This window comes from Silurus aristotelis (assembly GCF_946808225.1).
Source record: "Silurus aristotelis genome assembly, chromosome: 5".
NCBI classification, from domain to species: domain Eukaryota; kingdom Metazoa; phylum Chordata; class Actinopteri; order Siluriformes; family Siluridae; genus Silurus; species Silurus aristotelis.
The window spans coordinates 21,077,469-21,097,380 of record NC_139578.1 but is presented as its reverse complement, the minus strand read 5'-3'; the positions used below and the strand labels follow the sequence as shown (position 1 = coordinate 21,097,380).

Sequence of the window (19,912 nt, the reverse complement as noted above, 5' to 3'; positions counted from 1 at the left end):
GCAACCTAATTTATAATCTAAGTTATAAGTCTGGTCAATAGGACTAGAAAAGCTGATAATTAAAGCTGGCAATGATGGGCACTAGAGGTGAAAGGGGAGCAAAGGTAGGGGAGAAATTATTAAATAGATGTGAGAATGAATGAGGAAGATGTAGAGAACTTGGAGTTGCAGTGCTTTAAAGGCAAGGGAAGAAAGAATGTGATTTGTATAGTGGAGTACAAACAGATAGAGAGGAGAGCAGCAGAATTAAAGTGGTACTATGTGGGGCGAGATAAGAGGAAGGACTTTAAGGGATAGAGTGAGGTAAAAGAAGAAGAAAGGAGGGTGGATTGATATTTTCTGCCCAAGGTGCTACATTCAGGTTGGGTGAAATAGCTGTCTGGTCTTTTAATTAATTCCACTTGAGTCCGAGGACTTGTACAGCTGAACTGCAGTGTTCTCTTACTTATATCTCATGTTCTCAGACAGTTCTGTGGTAGAGACAGGATTGTAGCGACTGACTGGCATGCACACAACATCCAAAACGACTGTCACAGAAGTTAAAGTGAACAAATTTGGTTCTAGAGAGAGGATAAAAAACATATTATGAGGAACATCCTGCAAGTCCACAAAGCATATGTTTCATTTGACAGTGTGTGTGTGTGTGTGTGTGTGTGTGTGTGTGTGTGTGTGTGTGTGTGTGTGTGTGTGTGTGTGTGTGTGTGTGTGTGTGTGTGGGAATAAGTGAGAGACAGACCAGCCTTCATGCTACTTGCTCAGTCATGATGACTGTGTGCTCTACACACATGCATCGCTGGACGATTGACACCACAAGCGAGTGAACATGATGATTGTCCTAGTAGGCTTCATCTCGGGTCTGTAAACCCAGTCTGCTTTATGAGAGGCTTTTAGGCAGTGACGTTTAATGATTGGAAACCATGGCGGGGTCTTAAAAATTGATTTGAAGTGGTGGAGATTTGCAGCCAAGGCTGGCAGCTTTCACCTTTCTTTATATAAGCTAGACAAAGCTCAAATTTATGACATACTGCAGTGCAAAGAATCATAAATGTTGAATTAGAGGAATATTTTGTTTCATTGTTTACAAAAATAGATGCCAGTAAACCAAAGATTATAGCTGTTACTGTCCAGTTGCCTCCAAAATGTGTTTTATTGCCCTAGTGTTTTAGAAGATTTTATACATTTAAAGCTGCTTTGAAGTGCATTAATTATATATAAGAAAGGTTTATAGCCACTTAACAAAATATATGCCAAGTACTGTATGGCCAAAAGTTTGTGGACCTCTGACCACAGATTTGGTCCCTTTGCTTTTCTATTAACCTGCACTCATCTGTGAAGGCTTTCCATTAAGTTTTTATAGCATACATGTGAGCATTTGCCCATTCAGCCATAAGAGTATTAGTGAGGTCAGGCAGTGATATTGGTGGAGGAGGTCTGGGGTGCAATGAGCATTCCTGTACATTCCAGAGGTATTCAGTGTAGTTGAGGTCAGGACTCTGTACACTAATATTATTTGAAATCACTCTTGGCAAGCCATATCTTGGCATTGTCACACTGAAACAGGTATGGGCTACATTTATAGCATTTGGCAGACACCCTTATGCAGAGCAACTTGCAATTATTTACATTTGCAGCATTTAGCAGATTAGCTCAATTTTGTTTTTACAGCTGAACAAGTCCAGCATCTTAACCACTGAGCTACCACTTCCCACATGCAAGTTCCAGCATATTTATCTGTCCTGTGCAATGGTGTGCTTCTAAATTGGTGGGAACAATTTAGGGAAGGTCAACAGATAGGTGTGGTATATACGTGTCCACAAATCTGTCACAAAGCACCACAGACAAGACTTTGCACACATTTTTGTGTTACACTTCTAAGTCTCCTGAATGTCACAATAAAAAAATCATTAACCAACTTTAACCAACCCTATACCATGCCCCTGTAATTAATTCTTTAAACTGTGCTAGCAGCATATACTGCATTCCTGCCCCCCCCCCCCCCCGTATGTATGTCAATACCCTCATCTCTGTACACTTGGTGTACAGCATGTGTGTATATGCATGCATGTGTGTTGTCAGATGAGAGCTTCTCAGCTTCAAACGCACGGGTTAGCATGATCAAAGGCAGCGTTTAGCGCTGTGTGTTGCTATCACATCACCGGCAGCTCCACAATCAGCAGCTCCAATTATAGCTTTCAAAGAGGAAGTTGCTTTCAGTGTCTTTTGCTCTCTGTTTTATTCTCACTGGAGACTAGTGTCTGGATTATGTGCTCTGCATAGAAAAAAATCTTTCCTTAATCACATTTCTATGGTTATTATTTTTACATGATTCTCCAGTATTAATTCCTGTTTGTAAAAACTGTGTTGAGAACATGTAGTCTTACACTTTGCAGAATGGCCTAATTAAAAAAAACCTTGATTTCCTTGATAAATGATTCTGGCAGGTGGTAGCTCAGTAATTAAGTCTCTGGGTTACTGATCGGAAGGTCAGGAGTTCAAGCCCCAGTATAGCCAAGCTGCCACTCTTGGGGCCCTTGAGCAAGGCCCTTAATCCTCTGTGCTCCAGGGGCACTGTATCATGGCTGAACCCAGCTTCCTGACATCGCTGGGATATGCAGAGACCGAATTTCATTGTGCTGTAAATTACACACGACAAGTATAAATCACCTTTCTTTCTTAATACCATTTGATTTCTTTGTGCTTGAATAATGCAATTGAAATATTATTCAATTTATTTATTTATTTTTACAATTTTATTAAAATGAGCAATGGGAAAATGAAGATTTTTAACATAGTACAGCAAATAGTGCAAAGAATGGTTCTTTTAAATAAATTATATTAAAGAAAGTTTTTTAAAAAACACTGTTTGCAACCTTTCATTCTTGTCAGAGTAAATGGGGATCATGTCCTTTAAACCTTAAACCCTGTTTATGGTGTGACATCAAAACAACATGGCAGCACAAAACATCAGCAATAAAATAAAACCTTCAAATAATATATACTGTTTATAATCCAAGGTGTATATGTTAAATCAGTGTATTGTATTTTTACTCTGAATATAAAAGTGTATATATTGTATATACTGAATATTATAATACAATATTTTTGCTATAAGATCAGTCTGAGGAGTAGAGGAATAGTGCAGATTGAAGGAGGCATTCATGAGGTTAATATATATGGACAAAAGCTTGTGGACACCTGACCACAAGATTCTTGCGTGCATTTTGAACATCCTATTCCACATTTAGTCCCATTTGCCATTATAATAACCTGCTTTTATAAAAGATGTTCTTCTAGATTTAAAGTGTGTTTTGGAGTGTGCTTGTGGAGCTTTGTGCTCATTCAGCCACAAGGGTGTTTATAAATTCAGGTACTGATTTTAGGTTTGGGAGGCCTGGGGTTCAGTCAGCATTCCAGATTATTAGGGTCAGAGCTCTATAACAGGCCACTCAAGATCCTCCACTCCAACCCATGTTACTCTTATCTTATTGCTTTGTGCACAGGGACATTTTCAGTTCAAGTGAAGGGGATATAAAATTGTGCACCTCCAACTTTGTGGTATCAGTTTGTAGAAGAAGCACATATGGCTGGAAATATCAGGTGTTCAATACTTAGTCTATAGAGAATTTATTTCTTGTATAATCTTGATTTGAAATCACTTGAAACCACTTTAAAACAGACATTTAAATTCACCAGTCTGAAACCTTTTGTGTATTGATCAGAAAAATTGTAGGGAAGAGGAAATTGCAAATTCTGTATTAAAATCAAAATAAATATTCAAATCTCAGTCGTATTATACTTGATTTGTCCCTTCTCTTTTAAAAAGTAAAGATTGTTCTCACGGTTAACGATGAGGGAACTGAAAGTATCACACACAGGACTTTCTATTCCTTTGTGGCTTTTTTTTGTTATGTGGTGTGGTAAATTTTCTGTGTATTTTTCTAAACATTGTGGTACAATTTGTGACATAATACATAACACTGTGCTTACTTATACAGATTGTGAAACAACAATTAATTTGTTGAAATGTTGAAAAAATGGGATTATGTAACAATTAGCACAAATCACTGGATATCATAATCAGAATCAGGTTTATTGGCAAAGTGTGTTGACACACAAGGAATTTGGTTCCAGCTGTTAGTAACTCTTAAAGTACAGACATAAATAAAACTATATATTCGGCTTGGATTTAAAATGAGTGATTTATTTTAGGTTTGATAAGAAAAGTAATGACCGCCAGGTATGCTTCTAGCCCCCGGTTTGATCTTTGTTACCCTCAAAGTGAGTTTTTAAAAGAGATTTTACAATATGTGGTTGATTAATGAATGAAAGCATTATTGTGGTGTTTGACAATTGTACAGCTAATAGTTGTATTATCCAAAGAACAATATTGCAGCAAGATTCAGTTGTAAGCTAGGATATGGTTGCAAATTCTTTAGAGCTAATTCTGTAGCTGGGGAGATATGATTACTGAGGGCGTTAAGCTCTTTTCTGATATGATTACTGAGTGAATGGCTCAGTGATATGCTGCGTTCTGTGGTGGAACAGATTTACTTCTGGTGCTTGGTGAGCCAGTGGTGCCAGTGAGTCATTTCATTTCAGCAGGATCCAATACTGCGCCCTTTTCTTTCTGAAAAATAGAGGTAAAGAGAGAGAGAGAGAGAGAGAGAGAGAGAGAGAGAGAGAGAGAGAGAGAATTGCATGTGCATTCACATGAAGGACAGAAGACCGACATAACCTTTACTTTTTTCTCTTACAAATTTAAGGAAATTTGAAGTTATAAAACGAAAGCTGCCTTCTGCACTAATCTACCTGCCCTTTCAGTTGATCTCTATTTTGTCCAATTTAGCCTTTCTTTATTTTAATATTACTGCATGCCTGTGTAAATATATCCCTCTTCAATGCTGTTTTAAGAATTAAGGATTCGATTTGTGTTAAGCTCCCAGATTTTTTTAAATAAGAATCCTGTGGTTTATTCTGTGGCACCTAACCCACTGAGTCTGTGAAGAAATGCATTCATATAAAAAAAGCAATGTATAATACGTATATGGTGAAAAGTTTGTTGACACCTGACCATCTCACACTTTGGGTTTTTACCCAAACTATTGCCACAAAGTTAGAAATGTAAAAAGTGTTTTTGTATCTGCAGAATTCCAATCTCCTTTTACTGGAACTTAAGGTCCTAAACATGTTCCTGAGGTAAGTGCCACCTGCTGTATTTTTGGGCAGGTTAGGATGTACATAGGTACGGAAGTTGTTTTGTTTTGTTCTTTGTTTTGGCACCGTCGCTGAGTCCACCTCTGTGATTCACTGTTTTAAGCTCATTGATCCTGGCTGTTTGTTGTTAATTTGTTGTTGTATATAGTTCTGTCTCTTATGCATGTACATTTGTATTATACACCAGAATGTAAAGTAAAACAAAAAGCCAACACTTGGTTATGTCCTTTCTTACAACATCCATCACAATAACATTATATGTTAATGTTCCCCTTAGTAAGTCTACCCTAGACTTACTAAGGGGAACGTAACACATAAGAACAAAAAACTTGTTCTGCGAGAGTTATTAATGAATTGTTTTAGGGAGATGATTAAGGCCTTGTTCAACAATCTAATAAAAAGTTTTTTTCAGAAAAAGTGTCAGTTATTATGAGAGCTACATCTGGAATAGTAAGATCAAGAAGAACATATGAATGTAATGGCCAAGTGTCCACAAACTTCTAGCTATAAAGTGTATATTATACATTTATAATATTTAATAATATTTAATAATATTTTATAATAAAATATGGAGACCCAGAGATGATGACGATGATGATGATGAGGATGATGATTATGATGATGATTATTATTGTTTTATTATTATTATTATTATTATTTAGTTTTTTTTATGTTTTTATATTCAGTTGCTATTCGATTAAATCAAACCCAAACAGTCTGGCTTTCTATAATTGAAATGTCAGGAAATTCAAAATAAATGAATAGTGTAATAACTATACCTTTTTCTTTCTCCATCTCCAGCACTACTACCTCTTTCACTGTTCCACTGTAATAAAAATAATAATAATGTCTACTTCCTTTTATTTACGAAGTTGTATTAGCACTTTGTGAAAGAGTAAGAGGCACTTCACAGTGCTTTTGGAACATCAGTAATCAATAGCTATGGTTGCCATATTGTGTCTGGCTCACGTCTGAAAGAAAATAGTTGATCAGTTTATCTTATCAGTGCTTAGGGCTTTAGGGATTACATTACATTTGCAAAGCTAATGATGCTCAGAGTTAACCAACTGGTTAATGTCCAGTTATTGTGTAGCTCTTATACGGGCTATGAATTTGACAGAAAAATATAAATTAAATATATAATAAAATATAAATGCAGAAAAATGAGCACACTGATATCGTATTAACTTGTGGTTGATACAGAATTTATTGAAGGCACTCCTTATTCATCATGTTTTGATAAAACATTAACCTCCTAAGACCTGAGCTTTGGTTTGGCTTGCATTTTAGATTTCTTCCAGTTATTTGGGGTTAGGAAGAACCAATAATTATAATAACCATATATTTTCTTTGAACATGAAGCTCTTCTTGGAAAAAAATGATGTCACTTATGTGGACACTCGGTCTGTATCTACGGAAAATAATAAAGACACCATTGTGCACAATGTCCACGTATGTGGACACCCAGATCGTAGGAGGTTAAAGTTACACATGTACTACATTGGCTGGTGAATACAACATATGATTAATTTGTTTTTCCTCTTCCGTGTAGTTATATTGCTCTCTGTGTGGCAGTTTGAAATTACAGTGCCGTCTAGTTGTAACGAATTTGCACTCTTTCTAGACAAGTAGCCTGAATGTGGTTTAATGTTCCTGAGAACTGTACTGGGAGTTGATAATCATGGTCTGCTGATGTACCTGTAGTTTCGAATGATAGCTCATTGCTAAGGCTGTTTCATATACCTGTTGTTACCAACAGACACACACACACACACACACACACACACACACACACACACACACACACACACACACACACACACACACACACACACACACACACACACACATTTATGCACTTTTCCTCTGTCTTTCTCCTGCTGCGTTGCCACCTGCTTGTTTGTTAGCGCAGGGTCATCTAGGCCATTGCTCTCTTTTCCTGTCCAAACACACTCAGGATCAGTGACTGATGAAGGTCACATTGACTGTGCTGACTTCAGTGGCTGTTCTCTAATTAGTGAGCATCCAGATTAATAAGGATGAGTCATTCCTTTTAAGATTCTAATACTGACCTCAGGCCTGTTTGAATAAAATTTTAAACTTGAAAACACTTTATATACTGTGTTCTTTGTTTACAAGCCAGGCTGGGAAATTTGCTTCTCAATTTTTGAATTTGCATTAACACTGTTTTTCTTTGTTTTTTAAAAACCTTTTGTCTTTTTTAGTTTTTGCTGTTTTGTCTCTCATTACTTGTCTCATTTGCTGGTAATGGGATGTGTAGGTAGACTAAATATACTCATTAACTTTTGTGAATGTGCCATCATTGTTACCTTGTAAGCACACACTCGACTAACTCAAAATTTTGCTTATTATCATTGCGTGACATTATTTAAAATTTCCATTGCAATTGTCCAGGAAAGATGAGAAACACCTGGATACCTCCTTTTGCACACACTCCCCCATGCTAAGACCTTTAAAGAATATTATATATGTTTATGAATATTAGATACGTCTATAAAGCAACAGGTGACCTGTTCTCTGAAGTTGGTGATAGCTTTCACTCTTTCCCTTAAATCCTTTAGCAGTGTTCTTTCTTGCATTTATATCTTGCTGGGTCGGTTCAACATAATCACTTTATCATCTCGCTAACTAGAGGATCTAGCATAATTGGGTGGTTTTTATTACCATCTCGTGCACTGTTTACCGGGGTTGGATTAGGTTGAGCTTGGAGGCAAAGCTGTGTGCTATTGACATTGGCACTAGCATCTTGAGGACACTGTTTTTGACTTTGAGATCCTGACTGTGCAGTGATGCCTATGTCGCTGTAACACGCTTGGCTGGCAGATTTAGACACTGGCTCAGAGTCAGAGACAGCTGTGATCCCCCCCAAACCCTGCAACTTAAACAGCAGTCTAGTTGCAAATGTCCACATTCAATGATGACCAATAAGCATAATATAAAGCTCAGAAAACCATTTAAAAAGAGATAGATCACTGGCTAGTCCTTGCACCTTATCAGAAAAGCACAATGATGCTTTGTTTACCATCATGTGTGAGAGATAATTCCAGGCTAATAATAATAGCTGAGCTGCTAAATTCTACTGGTATCAGCAGCATCTAGGGGTGGGGGTGGGGGGGTGGGGGGGGCACATTAATTTGAGGTTAACAAAACTATAATTACATACCTGACTAGCTAAATGTAAAAATTCACTATTCATCAATAATGTAATGTAGTGTGGTATATCTTTAATTGTCTGACATGAATGCAAAAGCTAAAAAAAAGACTTAAAGTCCTTTTAAGTTAAACAAACATCTACCAGCTGTTATCTGGATAATATGATTCAAGCGTTAATACGGTTTTCTAATCTCGGGAAGCTTTCTTATGATATTTAGATTCATTCATTCATTCATTTATTTTCTCCCGCTTATCCGTAATTTGGGTCACGGGGGCAGCAGTCTAAGCAGGCCCCCGCCTTCGACTGCTGCCCAATCCTCACAGCACCGTCCCTTACGGTCCCTCCTGCAGGTGGTGAGCCCACGGAAAATATTTAGATTATTTTTTTAAAAATTAGTAAGTTAGTTAGCTACCTGGGTTCGTATGGGGCTTTTGCGTTTAAAGCCACCATCATCTCAGCCCTGTCTCAACTTTCACAAAATCCCGTATAAGGGACTTTTTTGTCTACAATCAGCATAAGTGTCTTTAATATGCATGTTTTTATATTGTCATTGTGACTCTTAATGGACTCTGTCCCCTGAAGCCTCTCTGACAGATACTAGCAATTGTTAGGCCTCATTGGTTTTTGTTTTTTGGAGTCAGCAAGAAGATGGATGTAGTCAATATCTTTAGATGATATCAGGCCTCATAACACATCTGTCAGAACCTGACTTGATGGCATGAACGTACAGGCTGTAAAACTTTTGTTTAGTGTTTGACTCTTTTGTTCCTTTTCACGCTAAGCAGCAGCAGGTGTTTGAGAATGTAATATTTCTAGGGCATGATATGTATGTATTGCCTTTTAAAAATCCATTGCTCCTTTGGAACACCAAAATGCTAATGTGACTACTGTTTGTGTGTTGTGTTTGTACACAAATGAAAATAAAATATGCAAAAACACACTTCAGCTGGCACAGCAATACTAAACAAAGAACTTGCTTCCAGATTTAGGTGGTAAAAAGAACAGAACAAGTATTTCAGTATACCAGCACTAACAATTTTCACACCTGAATGTACACTGTGAGAGTGTTGCTCGCATCTCAAGACATTACACCAAGAATAGCGCTGGTGTTGTGTGCTGCCTGGATCTGGCAGAGCTCAGCATAGCAGGTGAGAGGAGAGTTTACCTGACAGTGTACAGGGGTTAGGATTCAAGATCTGTGTGTAATACAGGTGTGGGTTTATTTGAGAGTGAGACCAGGTAGAAAGATTTACTTTAAATCATTGTTGATTTGACAGGTGGACAATAATCTTTATCTTCTATTTCTTATCTGATAGAATGATCTGATGGCATGATGGCAACAATCAAGAGTAAATCAGTTTAAGTGAGGAACCTAAGCCAGCAGATCCACACTTTTCTCCATTAGTATATTTGCCTCTGTCTGTTTCCTACCCTGCCCTGTTTAATGCAGTGTGCAATTTTATTCATTATGGCAATATGCTCCATTCCATTGCCTTTACTGAAATAATTAAAACGAAACCCACCCAATCAGTGCACTCTTGATTAAAACATTCTTACTGAAGAGAAGCAATGCTTCTGTCTTGATTAGTATGGATGTTTTTGTTAATTAGCTTGTTGAGTCTGTCTTTAAGTAATGTGTGCTTAAATCAGTTTAACTGTTTAATTCCTGTGAGGTACTGAAGGCTTAAGTTCATAAAATGTTTGTTGAATTGTTCTACATAAAAAAATTTTTTTTATTGTTATCAACTGACAGTCTTTTACAGTGCAGTTGTTGTGTATATATGTATTGTCAGTAACAATGCACATTCCATTACATGAACTAAAGCCTTTTTTTGTGAATAGGGTTTATATTGTCTACAGGTTTCTATTTTAGTTTGTGGTCCTTGAGATTTCTTTTTTACCTTTCTCTCTTGCAGAATAACCTCATTATGTGCTTAGCCCTGTTGGGCTCTTCCTGTCAACAGAAGGACTGCTTTGATTGCCAATTTTCTTTCCCGTGATTTCATAAAGGCCTTTACACTGACAAGACCTGACTGATTGCCTTTACCTTGTGATTATTATTTGCTTTTTTCCTGCTTCTGCCTCCTTAAAGCGTGATAACTTCAGGGCAGAACAGGAGAACTACATGAATTCTTTGTTGTCCTAATTGGCAGTGTTATTTGGCAGATTAGCTGTGGATGTCTTTTTTGACCTTCTAAGAAAGAGAAAAAATAATAGATGGAATCAATAGAAAATGCATTTTATTTCGAGTTCTACAAAATTTTGAGGATGAGGATCTTTTGCTCATTTGGTTTAACTCCAGGCGTTCATCTGGTCCCAGAGCTAAAATTAGGGTTGTTGCAGGCCATGCTCTGAGTCTTGTTCCTGCTGTAGCCATGACCATAGAAGTACTCATGTTCTTAAGTATGTACACCTCCAGCTAAGCTCTGGGTCAGCTCAAAGCAAGGCAATATGAAAGAAAGGGCAAGTACCCTTTCAGGAACTCATGCTGGGTCAACAACAGTTTGGGAACGCTTCCCGCTTCCCCACTGGTCTTTCGGCCGAGGTTGTAGAGACCATTCTCCAATTCAGAGCTCCTTCCATGAGGAGCTGAACAAGTGGCACCTGTTCACTACATAGTGCGGAGGTCACCACTTAGACCCAGTTAAATGCCTTATTGGCCCAGTGCTGGATTTTCTCAAAGAACGGTTTGCCTAAGGGTTATCTTCTTTCACCCTAAAGGTTTACGTGTCCTCTATTGCAGCTTATCATGCTCCTCTTGCTGAGTAGTCGCAAGGTGAAAAACTCATTAGTGACAAATTTCCTCTGCGGTACACCTGGGGCTGAGGCCTTAAGTGTGACCCAGAGTGCCTGTGTGGAACCTGCCCGTTTTCCTGGAGGCCTTGTCTAAGCTTCCCTTCGAGCCCCTGCCCGATATTTTTAACAGTCAATACTGTTTTTTTACTAGCCATCTCATCTCTAAAGAGAGTTGGGGACCTTTATGCCTTTTCCATGAGTCCCTACTGTCTGGAGTTCACCCCAGGCATGGCTAGTGCCTAACTTTACTCCAGACCGGGGTATGTCCCAAGATGCTCTCAGCTGTCCCATGTCTAGTCGTGCTTCAGGCATTCTATCCTCCCCTTTTAAGGCCCCGGAACAGGACAAGCTTAACCGGTGTGCCCGGTGCGAGCACTGGACACATATGTCTACAGAACTTCCGTGTATAGAAAGTCAGACCAGCTGTTTGTCTGCTATGGTCTGTATAAAAAGGGTTTTCCTGCAGATAAGCAGACCCTTAGTAGGCGGATTGTAAATGCTATCCACTCCTTTTATGAGTCCTATCGTCTCCCCACCCTTTCAGTGTAAAAGCTCTAAGGCCTTTCCCTCTGTGAGTATCTCTTCAAGACATTTGCAATGCTACAGGCAGGTCTTACAGCCTTGACCTTAGTGCCACTCCTTGCCCCTCAGTCCTTCGACCTAGCTGTGCCCATCCACACTAGGCAGGGATTGTTCAGTCTGGCGGTATTTTACACTCGTTCCCAAAGTGTTGTTGATGTAACTCGAGTTCCTGAAAGGTTACGTATGTAGGAACGAGATGCCACATCTCCAGGCCACACTTTCAAAGCTAGCGAGATCGTCACAGCATTTGCATTTATAGCTTCCTGGTCGTGACCCCGCCGGTGACATTGCGCTTTTCCGTTAGACTTATTACACATGTGGTTCAGAGCGTGGACACGCAGAAAGCGTTCCCAAAGCGTTGTTGACGCAGCCTCCTGTTCCCTCAGCGTAACCCTGACGATTTCCAGACGATTTCCTAACATCCTAGCACAGCAAAATCTTGACAGACACAAACTGAGTTTTGCAGCAAGGTCATGAAAGAATCACTGGTGATGTGATGGGCTGGTTTTTCCTGAATTATTGAAAGCTGGGTAATTAATGTTTATTTAAAAGAAAATGTGATTCATTTATGTAAAACTTAATCATTTTTGTGATGCACACAAATGTTTCTTTTCTATGAATAATAACATTGCGTGATATGCAAGTACACTGTTTAAATAAAAGGTTAGATCATGCACCCTAAAGGTTCTTTGAATTGTTTTGTTTAGGAAACACTACAAGAAAGGTTCTATGCAGAATCCCTTTATGATGCTATAGTTGTTAAGCATCCAAGCCCAAGACTGTATGCTTCTCTACAGACCAGACACCCACAAGGCTAAACTGTCATAATTAGGTGGATATCAACAGGTTCATGTAGAAGTAAAAATGGAAAATCTTTGTGGGTAAGGTCACATGACATCGTGCTGATGCAAGCCAGACTGCAAAGGCTTGATAACAAATGTGTTTGTATTACAATCAAAAGGACTTTGATTAAATTAATTATATTAGCTCAATGTACATAGCTAGGAATTTATTCAATCGAGCAAGCCGGATAAAACCATATTGAGGGGTATATTTAAACATAATTTTCCCACCTTGTTTACTACACTGATGCGAACTAGGCTGAACAAATATTTAACAAAAAAGAAATATATGTACATTGCAGAAACAACCGTAAGTACTCCTGATAATTTCTGTCTATTGTTGTTATGATACAATATTGTTCATTTGTACACTGCACTGGAGAAAAGCAGTTTCATATTATTTGACTTCCAACTAACTATATGGAGCAGATCCCCGTGTATGACATGTCCTTGTCACAACATTATGTATCATAAATAATTCCAATCATTAATTCTGTATTCACCGTGCAAGATCTGCATTGCTACAACCACTCATCTTTACCTTCTGCTCTTGATTTCCTGGTTATGTGGTCCAGTCTTAGTGTCCACTCATTAAAACTCATCTGTCTCCTGTTGGTCTGGGAATCTTGTCACCCAGCTTGGTTGGTTATAAAATTGGCTGGGCAGAGAGTGTGAGTGTGGCAGCCCTTTGCCATGAGGAGATTTAGCAGGGAGCCTTCCCCCAGCAAGCTGCAAAAAACATGCCACGTACTATATTTGGCCATCTTAGCTGCACACGGTATCCTGTAAGACATTCCTTGTGGAAAGACGGACTGAGGAAGGCATGGAGAAAACATATGTCACCACTGATGGCGATTTAACAGCATGTCTAGGCAGCTGAAAGATGGTGCCTTTTGAAAAGGTTGAAAAGGTTTCCTGAGAGTTAACAACTTATTTGACTTAGAACCCTTCTGAGGGCATAAGGCAAAAAATGCATGTGCCTGCCAGCAGCTGCATGTTTGTGTGTGTGTGTGTGGGTGTTTGTGAAGGGCACATGCAGGTTGAGTGTGAAGTTAATGAAGTGAATTCTGAAAGAGTCTTACCAAAGATAATTAGGACAGAATAAAGCAACACACACACAGACACAGACACACACACACACACACACACACACACACACACACACACACACACACACACACACACACACACACACACACACACACACACACACACACACACACACACACACACACACACACGCACAAATATGACTCGGCAAATGGTCAACCTGCTCACTACAGATAATCATGACACACACATGGTGTCTCTACAGAGACACTTGCTGTCCTTGGAAGAGAAAGGGATGTGGTCCTGACTCAAATTAATTGAGCCAATTAAGGATTTGAATTCTGGTGTGATGAGCAATTTTCATGCACATATAGAGTGACGTGGGTAAAATGGAAAATAGGATGGACAAAGGACAAACGTTAAGCATAGAGTTGAGTGTGTGAATGAGAGAGAGAGAGAAAAAGACACACTCATACAGACACTACTCTGACACATTCACAGCCTGGTCTAAAGTATTTTGGCCTCAACAGCCTCATCATTTCTTGTCCATTTCATAATTTTTGTCCTTTTATGTGTGAATTAACAACAAAACTATACAGAATGTTTTTAAACTCAACAGGTTCTATACATGAGGTTATGTTTAGAGTTTACTTTTCCTTAAGCAGACTTATCAATATAATACTGCAAAGTACAGCATGTTTGAATAAATAGGAACGACAGAATGTGTTTAATTTTTTATTTTGATTTTATTTTTTACTTTGTCTGTTTTTCATAGAAAATACAGTATATAGGAACAGGCAATTTCCAAATCTTTCTCACCCTCATCTTTTCCTATTACCGTTTTCCTATTTTTTCTTCATTGAAGAATGAAGAATCATCTTCACAGAGTGAGACATAAGAGTAAATAAGTCTTTATTCAGCAATGGCTTTATCCTAATCAGAGACATGGAGAATCCAATGCCAATGCAGGCAACACTAGGTGTGAGAAGAGGATATATCTAGGACAAATGCACAGATGTGTGAAATCTCGTTCTATAGATTTTCTGCATTTAATACAACTGTTAGTTACTGATTTATAGATGTATTACACAGACCTGTGGTCTTGTCCAGGATTGTAAATAAGAACATCTATGAACTGCATTCATAGATTCTCAACCAAACACCATTTACGAGACATATGCATACCTATAATGTAGCGTAGGCTTATAAACACATGGCTATATAATAAACACAGATCATGAATACATTCAATGTCAAGTGAAGCCAAAACAATTGAATTAATTGTGAATTAAATTAATATCATTTTAATGCATGTACAAGAAAGAACATTTAAAAACATTTTTCACTGAACAAAGTTCTGTACAAAAAGGCTGTGGACTAAAGATGCTTAAATTTTAAAAGTAAACGAGTCAAATACAATTAAATTGAAGTAAAGGAAACGTAAAAACACAATGCCAATAATAAAAAAAGCAATAATTAAAGAAAGAAAAAATGTATATGTTAACTAGGTGAACTAGGTTCAAGTTTTTTTCAATTTTGAACATAGAGAGAATAGAATTGCCAGAAAAGAAAATGCCAAAATGTCAAAACAAGTGACATGTTGCTAATTTAAGGTTAAATTAAAAACCAATTAAAAAAAGAAATGTAAACATGTTGCTGTGTTCAAGTCATAGCAAGGATGCCTGCTCAATTAGCATCCCGCATGTAAACCACTTTTTTACATTAGCAAAATTGCAGTTGTTTATACATTTTTATTTGCAGTCCGTATTAACTACTTGCTGAGAGAACAATTGTCAGTAAAACACTTAATTAAAATTTCTTAATTAAGCTCCTGCTCTGTGCATGATAAACCTGTGCTGTATTGATGTCTGTATTCATATTCGTACTTCACTCAGTTCATGTTTTCATTTTAGTCTTTTTGCAGTTTGGTGCTTTAATACACACATGGTTATATTAGCAAAAAAAATCGGCCTGTTCTTAATCCGGATCATTAACAAAATATAAAATTCCGCATTTTAAATATGTATTTGCAATGGACTGAAACATGTTCTGGTTCAGTCAAGCCGAATAGTTGGTGGAAACCTAGGCATTTTTCTGTATAATTTTTCCCCTCCTGCCCAGATAAATTACATGGTTCAGTAGACTACATTATACACTGTGAAGAAAAATGCAATTATACCCGTTTTTAGTGAGTCGAATCTGTATAAACAATGCAAGGTCGACCCTCGTTAAACAGCAGACTGATAGCGCTTTGGTGAATTTATTCACCTGCTGAATTTAATGCTCACCATGAAAAGGTATGCATGTGCTTGCTGTGAGTTTTTTTAACAGCAGCTGAAATATTGCTTTTTACTGATTGATGAAGATAAAAAAAGATCAATGTAAGAATATTTGTTAAGAGAAAAAGGGAGATATTAACCGAGAGTGTGCTAAGTACAATTATTTTTTTTCAACAAGTATAATGACTATAATTACACACTCATCCATAATACATACAGAACATACAAATAGATTTTTTCTTCTAGTAGTAGTTCCAGTGACTCTTGAAATTCTCTTTAAAAAGCTTCTTATATAGGTTCTTTGAGGGTTACGGCACATTCTAAACCATGGAAGTTTTTAGTTTCCAGTTTTTAGCCTCAGACCTTGAGTTCATTAATTTTTTAGTCTGTCTCTTATTGTCTTTAACAAGACAAGCTGCTGACGCCACTCAGTCTTGTACAGGTTTGCAGTGGTCTCACACTGGGGAGGTGGTAGCTCAGTGGTTAAGATGTTAGACTTTTGATCAGAAGGTTGTGACTTCAAATAACAAAGTAGCACCACAAAGCTGCCACTGCTGGGCCCTTAAGCAAGACACTTAACCCTATACTGCTCAAATGTATAATTTAATTGTATGTTGCTTTGGACAAGAGCATCTGCCAAATGCCTTAAATGTAAATGCATTTAGCAACAACTAGTGTGACTAGTCCTGGCCTGGATTACTTCTGATTACCAATAGAACTATAGGTAAAATGTTAACTTATAATTTTTGTACTTTTAGAATTTAGTAATATTTTAGTACTGTGATATGTACAGAACAGATACTATATATAATTTTCTTTAATCTCTGTTGCCATAGGATTGGTGTGAGGTATTTATTATAGCCAGCACTCTGTCTTTGCTGATTTACTGTCCTATGAATAATTTGCATACAATTAAGAAAAGCACTGCTGAAATGTCACTTGTGGCTCTGCCATTTTAGTGTAAACGTGGAGCCAGAATTAAGAAGTGCTGAAAATCATCTATTATCAACAATCTGTGTGTGTGTGTGTGTGTGTGTGTGTGTGTGTGTGTGTGTGTGTGTGTGTGTGTGTGTGTGTTCTGCTTTGACACACCAGTGTTCAGTGTGCATCTCTGTTTTGTTGCTACTAGCTATATGCATTGCAAATCGGCAAATCTGTTTAATTGTTTGTCTCATTAGACCAGAATCTAGTAACCGAATCCCCGAACCTTGACAAACAAACGCACACACACGCACACGCACTGGGACTTCCTGTTGTTAGAACCGTCACATTGGCCTGTGTATACCTTCAACCTTAGAACACATATATATCATATAGATATGATATCAAATTCTCTTTTTAATAATTATTCTTCATCGTCCTAAAATCTAACAGCAGTTACAGCAAAACTTTCAGATAAAGAGTATGGTGAAAAAGTATTGGTGACTTTTTGACAAATTAATCTATACTTCTTGTTTCTTCTGTGTAAGCTTTTTTATTATTATTTAAGTGGCTTTAGAGGGAAACAGACCCAGGTGTGCTTCTAGCCTGCTCCAGCACACACATACACATACACGCACACACACGCACACACACGCACACACACACACACACACACACACACACACACACACACACACACACACACACACTCACACTCACAGACACAATAAAATTATATACCCTGCTGCTGGGCCTCCACCTGCCTCATGTACATATCTGTTTACTTATTCATAAATATGCTCACATAAAGGCTTTTAGCCATCCAACCTATGCAGAATGAAGATAATTTGATTAATAACAGTGGCCCAGAGTCACAGAAAGAGAGAGAGAGAGAGAGCTGGAGAGAGAGAGGGGGAGAGAGAGAAAGGCATTACATTTGCAGATTAAATTAATTTAAGAAAAAAGTATAATTCAAAATATAAATCAATCAATCGTGAGTGAAGTGCAGTGCAGCTAACATGGTGTGTGTGTGTGTGTGTGTGTGTGTGTGTGCGTGTGTGTGCATGTGTGTGTTCGTGTGTGTGTGCGTGATCACGTCAGACTTGTGAAATGTCATGAATGGCCAGACAGTGTGCATTCTGTCAGAAACACTCAAATCTGCACTGTTGTGCCCCAAGCGACGAGAGAGAGAGAGAGAGAGAGAGACAGAAAGCTAGTGAGCAAGAGAGAGAGAGCGAGAGACAGACAGAGATGGACAAATCACTGCCTTAGCATTTCTTTACCTCATTTGTTGTGTTGCTCATATTTTACTGTTTTTTATATATATATATATATATATATTCCAACCAGATGTAAGGGAAATACCGAACATGCTTTAAGACCTAAAAGGTTGCATTTAATTTTTAAACTAGTTTTAAGTTGCATATCATCACTGATGGAATCCTGAAAAAATTATCTAAATCCTTTGTAATGCATTGGTTTCCAAACCAATAGAAGTGGAAACATAATGAATTGTATCGCTTTTTTTTTCTTTTTTGTCTCCTCATAGCTCACACAAAGAAGATCAACAGCTGCTCTGGAGATCTGATTATCCTGAACCATGCATCTCAACCCCCGAACCCTCTGTTTCCTTTTCCCTTTCCTTTTTCTTATCTCTTTCTCTGTCCCATCAAATGCTGGCTCCCATGACCTAACCTCTTCCAGAGCCAACTGTTCTCAAGGCGATGTCTGCACTGAGGGAGTGATTTTACCAGTGTGGAACCCCCAAAATCCCTCAGTGGGTGACAAGGTGGCTCGTGCCATCGTCTACTTTGTAGCCATGGTGTATATGTTCCTAGGGATGTCGATTATTGCAGATCGCTTTATGTCTTCGATCGAGGTAATCACCTCTCAAGAGAAAGAAATCACCATCAAGAGACCCAATGGTGAGACCTGCACGGCAACAGTGCGCATCTGGAATGAGACCGTCTCCAACTTAACCCTTATGGCTCTTGGATCTTCAGCTCCTGAGATCCTGCTTTCAGTCATCGAGGTGTGTGGGCACAATTTTAAGGCTGGAGATCTCGGCCCAAGCACCATAGTGGGAAGCGCTGCCTTTAACATGTTTGTCATCATTGGCCTCTGCGTTTATGTGGTGCCTGATGGTGAGACCAGGAAGGTCAAGCACCTGCGAGTCTTCTTTGTGACAGCAGCATGGAGTATATTTGCCTATGTTTGGCTCTATGTCATCCTCTGTGTGGTGTCCCCTGGCGAGGTGGCGATCTGGGAGGCTGTGCTCACATTCCTATTTTTCCCCGTGTGCGTAGTGCAGGCATGGATTGCTGATCGGCGCCTCTTCTTCTACAAGTACAATCGCAAGCACTATCGTGTCGACAAGAGCCACGGCATTGTGGTGGAAACAGAAGGGGATGAAACAGCGAAAGAGACAGCCTTCAATAAAATGGACATTTTGGAACTTGATGGCATGGCAGCTCACCTGGATGGAATGCTGGGGGGAGAGGATGGACTTGGAGGACGTGATCATGAGGACGAGGCCAGAAGAGATATGGCCAAGACACTAAAAGAGCTCAAGCAGAGACATCCAGAAAAAGACATGGAGCAACTTATAGAGATGGCCAACTATCAGGTATGACTGTCTTCATAGTAGATTTTAATCCAGTGCCATTAAAGGAGGGGTTTGTACAAGTATCATAGATCAAAGTCTTACAAAAGATGTTCCCACAATGTAAAGCTTGTTATACTGAGTGTATCTGTATTTTATCTAACTATTTTTATGAATTTATATGAAATAACAGTATGTTATTTCATGGCCTTACTCTCAGGTGCTGATGCAGCAGCAGAAGAGCCGAGCATTTTATCGCATTCAAGCGACACGGATGATGACCGGAGCAGGAAACATTTTGAAGAAGCATGCAGCTGATCAGGCCCGGAAGGTGGTGAGCAGTGGAGAGACGAGGGAGCAGGAGGACGATCCCTACACCACATGCCTGGAGTTTGAACCCGCACTCTACCAGTGCTTTGAAAACTGTGGCCTGCTAAAACTCACAGTAGCG

At 38.6% G+C, this 19,912-nt stretch overlaps 1 protein-coding gene across 1 annotated transcript in view; it reads left to right on the top strand.

Annotated features, from left to right (window-relative positions):
- The window catches only part of slc8a4b (solute carrier family 8 member 4b), a 59,776-nt gene that overhangs the window by 5,846 nt on the left and 34,018 nt on the right, over nucleotides 1-19,912 (top strand). Inside the window, 2 exon segments of the mRNA XM_083541267.1 lie at nucleotides 18,409-19,485; nucleotides 19,682-19,912. The exon segment at nucleotides 19,682-19,912 is cut by the window's right edge and continues 33 nt beyond it. Of these exon segments, the coding sequence (XP_083397393.1) occupies nucleotides 18,460-19,485; nucleotides 19,682-19,912 (1,257 nt within the window). The 5' untranslated portion in view covers nucleotides 18,409-18,459.